Here is an 11175-nt window from a genome sequence, read left to right as displayed (position 1 = left end):
CCCCCCTCCCGTCTCCAATCCGGCTGGATCCTGTTGCGGTGCCGCTGGCGCTGCTGGGATGGAGGGGGTGGGGGAAGGGGGGGGGGGGTGGTTTCCCTGCGCAGCGAGGCTGGCTCGCAGGCAGCCGCAGCGGCTGGCCGTGAGGAACTCGGCGCGCCTAGCAGCCGGGCAGGAACCGCCGCAGCTCCGGGGGTCGCGGCCGGAAACCGCCGCCGCGCAGCCTCGCTATGCCGAAGAGAAAGGTGAAGCGAGGCGGGAGCGAGCGGAGCAGCCGGCGGCCGAACCGCGCTGCCCGGACCGCCCGAGCGCTGCGGCCGCGGGGATGGCCGTGGGAGGGCGGGGGAGGGGTGGGGAGGGCGGTCTTGACCGCGCTGGGGCATGGCGCGGAGGGAAGCGGCCGGTTTTCGGGCTCCGGCGTAGGCCACCGTCAGCTCTCCCTGACTCGGAGCCGGCGCCATCCCTTTGCCGTGCAGCTTCCTAACTCCTGGCTGCGGGGGAGGGGGGGGGACGGAGCGCGCTTGGTAACAGCGGCGGTGTCTGGAAGGTTCGGCGGGGAGGCTCGCTCTGCCTCTCCGGGCTCGAAATCCGAGGGCAGCGACAGCGGCGGGAAGGGGCGGGAGGGCGGGCGGGTACGTGACGACGGCGCTCGCCCTCCCCGGGCGGGCGGGCGAGCGTCGTCGTCACGTACCCGCCCGCTCTCCCGCTGCCTGAGGCGCTTGCGCCGCCTGACGCGCGCTGTTTGTGTTGGCAGGTGACCGTGGCGGACGGGGAGGCCCCCGAGGAGGTAAGTGCCCGGGGCAGGGAAAGGCGGAAGCGGCGGGGGGGGCTGTGACAAACGCCCCGGGTCGCTCTCGGTGCCCACTCCCCCCGCTCACGCCGTTTCTTCTCCTTTCCTTTCCCTCCCTCGTTGTTTACAGCCGAAGAGGCGATCGGCGCGGCTGTCCGCTGTAAGTACGGGAGCGAGAGGCGGGTGTCCCCGCCGGGCTGAGGCGGAGCGGTGTGTCTTCCTCTCCCGGAAAGGAGAGCGCCTACCGAGGGGCTGAATCTTCTTACTCCTTTACTACTTCTTCTCCTTTCAGAAACCTGCCCCTGCCAAAGCAGAGCCGAAACCAAAAAAGTCAGCGGCAAAGGTGAGAGGCGCTGGGAAGAGGGGAGGGGAGAGAGGAGGTGGTGGAGTTCGTGGTGCAGGTGCCTGGTGGTGTCCCATCTCGTGTCATCCATGCACGGTGTCTGGAGGCTTTTACTTGTCTTCCCTCACACGGGAACGCTCGTTTAGCTGAAGTCTCAGTTTTTCAGATGCTTCTGCCGGTATCTACAGGTACATCACGGCACCGTTTGGTTCTTGTTACGCGCTCTGTAGTACTGCATGGGAACATGGGCACCCATTCATCCGTGTTGCAGCATAGTTTGGTGCAAAGTGATTGTATTTCATTGCTGCCTAACGAGAGGGGATAAAATATACTCTAGATTTAAAGCAGTTTACTAGGAAAAAATAATTTGAATTGCTTAGGTAGCCCCTGAAAAAGATCTGAGTTTCTGTTTACGTAGTCTAGCTTTCAGGTCTTTTGTGTGTCTGTGTAAGTGTGGCTTAGTATAAGCTTTCAGTTTCCCAGTGCAGTTTTCATAGTGCCACTAACTGAGGTGTACATTTTTTTCTTTCTTGGGAGAAATAAAAGAGGCTGTGTATTGGTTGGCTTGTCAGTATGTGTTTTTAAGTGTTCTTTGTGGGTATAAGCTTTTTAATGTTTGGACAAAGATTATTTCAAGTACATGAATACAGGCTTTTTCAGACATCTTGATGTTTTCATCTTATTCAATCTACTGAATGGCTACTTGCTAGTAATGCACCTTCATTCCAATGGTTTGAGTATCAGTGCATTCCTATTCTCAAAACAGCAAGCCTAAAGAATTTGGGGAATTTCAAATCCTGGGGATTTCCAATTTTACTTCAGTTCTGATTCCTTTTTTTTAACTCTTTTTGCCCTCCCTGGTGACACTGTGTGGTACATCTAACCCTTAATGCTGCTAGGTGATGCTGACTGATACGCGTGATGCTGCCCGTAACTACTTCTAGACAGAAACGTTTCCACAGTTCATAGCTGGGAGCGTATTCGTGTAAACAGAGTACATCACAAACCACTGTTCCCTCAGAATGTTAATTAGAACAACTTGCACGAGACCCTCATGGAATGGTGCTGTGATGTCAGTATGTGAACAGCCTTTATTTTGGTCTTTATTACCATTGGCAATTCAAATAAATTGATAACTTGTTTTACATTTGGTCCTTTTTGTTCTAAAACTCAAACTGTTGCTAAAGTCTCTTGTGATCTGGAAGCTTCTCATTGTGAATACAGAGATCTCTCGCATCTCACTTCTCCAGCTTAGGTACTTTCTCATATTAGGTATTATCTCTGGACTCTGTTTCCGTGCCTTGCAGAAATACTTCAGTTACATACCAGTCTATTTTTTTTTTTAATTATGAACTTTTTAATATATTTGATCCATCAGAAGATGCTTCTTCGCATTAACTTTGTAACTTTTTAAAACTTGTCTGACACTATTTTTTCTGGTTGAGAGAAGTTTGCACGTTATGGAGTTACTTGGTGAGGTTGTTTTTTTTAAATAAATATTCATTAAGAAAAATACATTTTTGACTTAACACAGATGTCTGCATGTTGTGAAATTGGTACCTGAATTTGATAGGCTCATAGAAGTGTTTGGGTTGGGACACTTCCCACTAGCCCAGGTTGCCCAGAGCCCAATCCAAGCTGGCCTTGAACACTGCCAGGGAGGAGGCAGCCACAGCTCCTCTGGGCAACCTGTGCCAGGGCCTCACTGCCCTCACAGGGAAGAATTTCTTCCTGATACCTAATCTAAGTCTACTATCTTCCAGTTGATAGTGGTTGCCCCTTGCCCTATCATTCCCTCCTCTTTTATACAGCCCTGCTCCAGCTTTCCTGTAGGCCCCTTTGGATATTGGAAGGCTGCAGTAAGGTCTTCCTGGAGCCTTTCTGAGGTGGAACAAGCCCAACTCTCAGTCTGTCATCATAGGAGATGTGCTCCAGTCCTCTGATCATTTTTGTGGCCTCCTCTGGGCTCATTCCAACAGCTCTGTGTCTTTCCTGTACTGGGGACCCCAGAGCTGGATGCAGTACTGAAGGTGGGGTCTCAGGAGAGCAGAGGGGCAGAATCACCTCCCTTGACCTGCTGGCCACGCTGTTCTTGATGCAGGTCAGGACACTGTTGACTTTCTGGGCTGCAAGTGCCCATTGCCAGCTCACATTGAACTTTTCATCCTCCAAGTCCTCTTCTGGGCTGCTAGCCTTTATAACTTTTCTAAAGGATTTTCTTTTCCCATTAACACATTTCAAGTTTTGTGGATATTGGACAATTTAGTTACCTGACAGGGTGCTTCATTATTGTTTTTTTGTTTGGTTTTTTTTTTTTTTACTTTGAATCTCCTGTGTATGCATGTTTGTATCCAGTGGTTTAAAAACACTTGGAACTTCAGCTCAGTAGTTCCAGTTGGTTGACCTAACCGCATTTTCATTAAGACAGTATTTAACATGAGTGTTCATGTACCTGACCATTCATGCTCATGTAGGTGAGCGTTCATGTGAAACAGGAAACGTGTTCAGATGGCTATTGAAAAGGCACTTGTGTTGAAGGGAGGAGGCTGTGTGGGTTTTGTAAGGAAGAAAGCTTGGAGTGACGATGGTACGGAATACTGCGGACCATAGGGTTACAAATAGTAACCTGAGACACACATTTCTACAGAACCTAAAATGTGCAAAAATGGCAACTTTATTTCTTGGAGTGAGTTTTAGGTCAGAGACGATAAATAAGGGCATGATTTGAAGAACATGCTTGTGAAATGCACACAACATTTCTATGAGATTAGACACATTTTAAGGTAGATGGCTGCAATATTCTTCTGCTTAGATGTATAAATGTGTTAGGTTCTCTTGCCACTCATCCTCATTGCGCCTGCCCAGAAAAACAGTGTTAAAGTTTGGAATTTATTGAAATCTTTTCTTAGTATCATAGAGTAATGTTTGGCAGATGGTGTCAAAACCAGTGCATTTATGTAATTCATAATTCATAAAAACATTTAGTTAGTAGGGGGATCAGCTGGAAAACAGGCAAACTCGGTAGTATTTGGCTGCTGTAAGGAATGCCTTGGAGGATGTATAAAGTATTTGTATCGAAGTACCTCTTGAACAAATACTTCTTCCCTACCCATTTAACAACAGTTGTGTCGGTACCGGTGCTGTGACAGAGGTACTAATAACAGAGCACTGAAAATTATACTCCTGGTGAATGTATTTAAGTTAGGTTACTGACATTCCTACCTATCAATATAAGAGGAAAAAGTGTTTGAAGTGCTTTGTATTCAGAAAGTAGAAGGACTGTGCTGCTGGGTTTTATGCACTGCGAGGTCAAATGGTGTATTCTAAATTGCTCTGTCTAGCCACTATAATCCAGTTACCTTCTCATCCCATTTTGATCCTCTCATTTTACTGACTGACTGAAACTGTTTGTCTATATATAGTTTGGAAAACTTTTCTGGTAGTTGAAGATGTTGGTATTTTTGGTAGTTGAAGATGCTTATTGGTTGTTGGTAGTAGCTTTTGCCGTGTAGCAAGTCCATCCTCATTTTGAATGGTTGTAATTATTTTCAAAGTTCACCTAGTAGGTGATAGGAATTTACTTACTGGAAATCTGTTTCATTGTAGGATAAAACTGAGGACAAGAAAGCTCAATCAAAGGGGAAAAAGGGGCCTAAAGGAAAACAGACAGAAGAGACAAACCAAGAACAGACAAAGGACAACTTGCCTGCAGAAAATGGGGAAGCTAAAAGTGAGGAGGTAAAGTCTGTATTCTTTGATGCAAAGTAGCTGGATGACTTAAGGTGCTCGTTTATCCAAACATTTATCAGAAACATACAGAGTTCTTGTAATAGAACCTACTTCTGCTAAAAGAAAGATGTGGGCTATTAAAACATTGGTAGACATGCCTGGGAAATTCTGGTTGCCCCAGTAAGAGTTGCAGTGATGAGGCAGCAGTCCCTGAAATTAAGGAAAAAGGTGAGAATTGCTTTGTGCATGGAGAGGTGTTTGTTTCTGGAGGGTTTGGGTTGGGTTTTAGTCTGCCTTTACTGTTGCAGGAAGAAAGGTTCCTTCTTGCTACAAAAAGGTTTTTGCAAATGCAGTTATGTTCTTGGGACTGGAAACAGTTTTCACTGAAAACCCAAAGTTGAAATGATTTGACCAAATTTGAGATAACATTTATAGGAGTCATAGATAGGGATGGTGCTGGTAGAAGGGACAGGTTGGTGCAGGGACAGAAGTACTAGTAGTTATTGTTGCTGAAGAAATGAACGTGCCAAATCAGCCTTGGCTGTAGTATTGTGCTGAAATGCCCCTGTTCGTGAAATTCTTCGAGTCACTGATCACCTAACTTCAAAAACATCCTCCACAGAATTCGTATTCTGGGATGTGGACATAGTTTAGTTTATATTTAGGACAAGATCTGTACGGAGCAGCAGTGCCTCTTACTCGGGCAGCTGTTAACAACTGGCTGAAACACAAGTTTTCATGTATCGACAAGCCTGGAGTTAGCCTCAGGTTTCTGCAATATTGAATGCCTATTTTAATTAGTTCAGTGGAGTTCATTGATCGGACAGTCAGCTAATTCTTCTAATTTCCTTTTTAAGTTAAATGTGTGATTCATGCTTCCTCTCTGGTTGTTGCATTGAAAAATAATATTTTAAGAAGAATTCAGACTTTTTTTTTGTCACGCTGATCTGTTGGTGTGCAGATAGATCTTTAGCTACAGGAATAGAGTATATCATTTTTATGCCTATAATGGGTAAGGAAGGCACGGAATGTTACTCAAGTGTACAAGACAACTTACCTTGGGATAACCTTTTCATTTGCAAGCTTACAGCGTGATCTTTGTGAAAAGTTGTGCTATGACTAGGAATTCCTCAGCTGTTTTAACTTCCAGCCCAGCTCTGGCTGTTACTGTCGCACAACGTGGTCTTCGAACGTGTGCGTGCAGTATTTCAGCCGTACCAGCCGCAGTTCAGTTGGGCAGTGCTTCCCAAGGAGGGACCACTTGGTACCCTAGTGCAGAGACTGTGTAGATTTACAAGGAATGGATGATGGCGTCCGAGGCTCAAAGCCGAAATGTCAGGTTTCATATACCACCTAACCCTAGAATGGGCAGAGGGGTATAGTCTATCCTGTTGGATATTACTGGTTTCCATCAGGACAAGAGTGTCACTGGTGCTAATTGTTAATCCACCATCTGGGGGAAGGGCCAGTGGTGGCTTCTGATGACACTCACAGAGACAACGCCTGGGAATGGAAATGGCCTCGGTGCTTCCTCCTGCAAAAGCTTCCCCCAGGTGGCAGTAGAGACTGAGGGCGTTGGGGTACCTCTTCAGGTACTGCTGTCATTTAAGTGATCTGTTGTGCTGATGATGCTGCAGAGCTTTGGCATAATCCAGTCTAATTTTTATGTTCACACATATGTTCCTTTTTTTTAACCTACATTGCAAATCCAGCGAGTTATTCTGATCTAAGCGGAGTTGGCATGAACTTGTTTGGAAGTTGAGCATATAGAAACTTGACTTGAAAACAGTGTAGCTCTGCTGCTACAGTTTGTTTCACCGAATGTAGTTTTACAAAATCATGTTTAATGTAATGCAGGACTATGTTTATAAGTCTTGGTTACTTAAAAGGGTGGTAAGATTTGAGAACATGTTAATGGTGCTGCATGGGAATTCCAGTGCACAGTGTATCTAGTGTCTTCAGTCTAAACACCCTATGTGAAGGGATTTCAGCTTACTACGTTAAAAAGTCCCCTTTTGCTGTCATAAAGGCAGCAGTTATTGAATGGGGCTTCCTTCTTTTAAAAAACAAACAAAACCAACAAAACTTTGCCCTGTGTCTTGAGTAGTAGCAATAGCAACATTCTGAAATTCACAGGGATGCATCTCAGGAGAGAAGCTTTTTCAAGACAGCTTGGTTTTAGTAGGTCATTACCTAAGAGAAATAAGCAGATCATGACATCAGTTCATTAAGACCGTGAAGCAGGGCATGCAGAAACAAGTCATAGTCATTCCGTACGTCAGGTTAACTAACCTGTGCATTAAAAATACTATGAACTAAGAGGCTAATTCACTTAGAAACTTTCTGCATTGAAATGTTCTGCTTTTCTGTCATCTTTTCAGACCCCAGCATCCGATGCAGCAGCTGAGAAAGAAGCTAAGTCTGAGTAACACCTGGTCCCGAGTCTTTGATTGGTGGTCCTTATACCTTTCTTCTTGTACAATTCAGAGGAATATTTTTATCAACTATTTTGTAAATGCAAGTTTTTTAGTAGTTCTAGAAAGCACATTTTTAAAAAGGAAAGAATCCCAACTCAACCCATTTTTTTACATATTTAGATAAGTGTAAATGCTTTTTTTAAGTGGTAAAATCATGTACTGGTTGACTGTTTTCTATGAAACCAGAAATTAATGGCATGTTACATTAAGGAGAGGGCTTTGAAGCCTTGATTTGGCTTCACGTTCCACAGACTGTGAGGGACAGTTTTACTATCCTATTAAATGAAGCATAACACAAATCAGGTTTTGGAAATTCATACTGACATGTTAAGAATGTCTTAACATCCTAGGTATTTATCTGTGGTTGTATCATCAGTAGAATTGCTTATCTAATAAAACTGCTCCCTAGTGTTGGATTTCTTGCCGAGTGATGTGTTGATCTGTGACAAAGTTACTTTTTGGTAGTTGCAGCTTTATTTTTTCCAACAACTTTATAGCTGTGATGCAGAAGATTGGAAACTTTTATTACATCTTTAAATACTGACCGTGTAGAAGTTTCTGCTTGGCAGATGCAACTTATGTCAATGTTAGAGATACTGGAATTCAGCATCCAGTTTTAAAGTACAGCTTGTCTACAAAGATCAAATGAAAATTAATTGAAATAGACTTTGGAAAAAAAGCCAACATAGTTTTAGATTTTACAAAAAAAAAGGCTATGTGAATAAAAACAATTGTAGAATTGTTCATAGTGTTTGTGATCACCAAACAAAAGCCAAATAAATCTTGATTATGAAAGGATGTTTCTGTAGCTCCTGCGTTGCCTATGACAACTCACAATGTAAGTGGTGTAGTCTTTGATTCTCAGCCATGTTCTTAATACTGCTAAAAATGTGCTTTTCAAGAGATGGGTGGTAATGCAGGGGGTGGGAAGTGGAAAACTGTATTTGCTGTCTTAAGCTGGAGTTCCACACCAAAAGCCGGTAGCCTAGTGCTGCTTCTGTGACCCTAAACAAAAGTCAATAATTAGTAAGCATCAGATGTTTTCATCTGTTGGGCATCTGAGGGTTTGCATGTGCAGTGGTGTGTAAGTAACTGCCTTCAGGAAGATGTGCAAAGCCATCCTCTCAAATGGTAACTGATCAGGTGGTGCTGCTGGTGTGTTGGAACCGTGTTGGAATGAGCCCAAATCCTGCCTGAAAATCAATAAAGCTTCAGAGGTCTGGGCAAAAATGAATGCAGGCTGCTAAGCTCCCCAGGTAGCTGAGTGTAACGGCACCCACAGGGGTGGAACAGCCTGGGCAGGAGCATGGAGGAAGCACAAGGAAACTCCCCTTTTGAAGGTGAGGAGCCGTTAGGTGAGCTTACTGTGCTGGGAGCAAGTGTAACCACTGTGTAAAGTTGGAGGTTGACAGGGTGTCATTTCAAATAAAACATAACCTGTGCTGAGAGCGTGGTCGTAGGGTACAAAACTCCTGATCCTTCATTTGGGGAAGCTAAATCCATCTTAACAGCCTTTCATCAGAAGGGGTCATGCTAAGTATATGTTACTTAGTTGTAAGAAATCAAGTCCAGCACAGCACTACTTCAGTTCTCACACAGAGTGCAGGGTGGTTTTATTGTTTGGGGGTTTCCCCCCCCACCATTTCACATTCTTTTGCTGTATTGCAGCAGGTAGTAGCATGGTTTTCTCTTACCAGTCTATTTGATGCCAGTCAGGCAGCTGTCAGCCTTGGCTTGGGAGGAGTTGAGATCAAAACATTCTTGCTTTGTTTTTTCTTTTTTTCCCCTTGACCTAGAACTTGTTTATGCTCTTAAGCAACACCTGCAAGCACGCTATGTGCTTCCTGTACAGTCTTGGTGCCAGCTTCAAATGGTCAAACAGTTACTTCTAAAAAAAACCATTTTAGTTTCACCTCTAACTTACTAATAGTGCTTACATTTGAGAAAGCATTTTACTATCTTTACCTCTTCACTATTTAAGCAATGTTTAACTTACCTTTAGCTTGATGTATAGGATGTCCTCCAGCACTGGGCCAGGGTATACCTCTGGTCCAGTTCCAGGCAAGGGGCACTTGGCTTTGGCAGTGGCTTTGAGTTCTTGGACATTCCAAAACTACATTTATGCCACTTCTTCTAAACTCCCTTGCCCACCTGTCTCCCCCCCCCCTCCTCGGTGCCTTATTTGTTGGTTTAATTAGTAGCAGGATGATACAGCCACATCTCATCCTTTACTTTGTGTTTTAACTAGATTAAAGCACTGCTATGCTTGTGGGAAAATGCCCCAGAATAACCTCTCCTCCTTTCAGTGCACACCTACTTCTCATGTGTTCCAAGTCTCTGAGACACTGCTCACTTCCACCATCTTCTCTCTATTATCCAGTTTTCATTAGTTAACTGCTCCCTGATATTTACTCTTGGGGGACAAAATGTTATCCCTTACTTTGTGATGGAAGTGAAGGGACTCAAGGAGGGTGAAGTGGTGGCAGCGTATCTCTCGGGGGAGAGGAACAGGAACTTCCATGCTGGCAGGATGGGACAGGGGTAGTTGCAGCAGGAGCATGGGAGTGGCACAGCCCACCTGATGCCCTACAGAATGAGATGGGCTTTCCTAACTGCTTAAAGCATGCTTGGCCAAGTACATTGGTGGATCAAGGTGTGGATTTTGATGGGTTCTGCAGCAGACACGGTTGCCTTGCACAACTCTTGATTCTCCAGAGCTGATGTGTGTGGAAGGATTCTGTTAATTCATGTTAAGATAGGTACTGTTTGGGCACCCTTTGAGAAGAGTGGGGGAAAAAAGGCCCATAGCTTTCATTCTCCAGCCAGCATGAGCTGTTCACTTCAGGAGAATGAAATGTAATTGCAAACTTAGTGTAAAGAGTCAGGTTTTGCAGACGCAGGTACTACTGCCGTTCTCCACACAGCATGAAATGCCAACGTGGAGAAAACCCACCACTTTGGCTATGGGCAAATGAAGAGGAGTGGTGTATGTTGGCACTTAGCTGTCAGTTCTGCTGTGGGGAATTGGAGTGGAAGGCATTTAAATTCTTGTGACTAGAGCTGCCATAGGCACGCTTCAGAAAAAGCACTCTTCCCCGTGTGGAACCGGGTGTATATTTGCTCTGTGCCGCTAAGGAATGGAGTGACAGCTAATGAAGACTGGTGTACAGCACCACGGAACGCATACCTAACGGAGAACCATCCATTTCAAAATACAACGTGAAGAGAGCAAACCTGTTTCTTTGAAGTTACCCAATCGTATGCCTATGTTGGTACTAGGTGTTCTGGTTAAGGGCATGCTGGTGTCTATGTGTTCACACTGTACCTCTCTGGAACTTGTTTTCTAGCGTTAACTAGATCAGTGGCCCTTTGAAACATGAACACAGCCAGGACGCTGAAGTGCATCCAAGCTTAGCTAACCAACACTGACATGTTTGGCAACGAAATCTAGAAGAACACAGGTGGCCTTAATGATGCAGCTGAAACTTGCTGTGGATGAAAACTCTGCATCTGCCTTAAAGGGAGATTTTTAATGGACAGGCCACCTTTCTTTTTTTTTTTTCTCTTGTACCTGAACTGCAATACAGGAGCAGGGCCCAGGCTGGAGGCGATGAAGAGCAGGAGGCAGAGGCAGCAGGCTGCCTTCCAGGGTATGTCTGGGGAAGCTGCCCGCTGCTGGGTCTGCACCTTGGGTGTACAAAAGCTCTTTGTCGAAAGCTCAAAGAGCAGCTGAGGTGGTGAGAGTACTAAAAAATCACACGTATTTCTACAGCGATATGTAAAAATATTTTACTTCAAAGGTTCTAAAAGCGTGTACCGAGGTGCCACACACAGGTGGA

General features: G+C 45.0%; 1 protein-coding gene across 1 annotated transcript; it reads left to right on the top strand.

The window, feature by feature from the left end:
- Positions 1 to 77: 77 nt before the first annotated feature.
- On the top strand, positions 78 to 8134 carry HMGN1 (high mobility group nucleosome binding domain 1). Its single transcript, XM_084277982.1, has 6 exons — positions 78 to 242; positions 752 to 784; positions 918 to 947; positions 1080 to 1130; positions 4737 to 4868; positions 7241 to 8134. Exons 1-6 carry the CDS (start codon positions 228 to 230, stop codon positions 7286 to 7288), a joined length of 309 nt encoding a protein of 102 aa, XP_084134108.1. The 5' UTR covers positions 78 to 227; the 3' UTR covers positions 7289 to 8134.
- Positions 8135 to 11175: the final 3041 nt, after the last annotated feature.

The sequence above is a fragment of the Gallinula chloropus genome (assembly GCF_964237585.1).
Source record: "Gallinula chloropus genome assembly, chromosome: 1".
NCBI classification, from domain to species: domain Eukaryota; kingdom Metazoa; phylum Chordata; class Aves; order Gruiformes; family Rallidae; genus Gallinula; species Gallinula chloropus.
Note: the sequence above shows the minus strand (reverse complement) of the source record. Positions and strands in the feature narration are given on the sequence as shown.

Excerpts from the sequence above, each read along its gene's own strand:
- HMGN1 (XM_084277982.1), top strand. Across the intron at positions 1,131-4,736 it reads CAAAAAAGTCAGCGGCAAAG|GATAAAACTGAGGACAAGAA; the intron begins GTGAGAGGCGCT and ends GTTTCATTGTAG. Across the intron at positions 4,869-7,240 it reads GGGAAGCTAAAAGTGAGGAG|ACCCCAGCATCCGATGCAGC; the intron begins GTAAAGTCTGTA and ends TCATCTTTTCAG.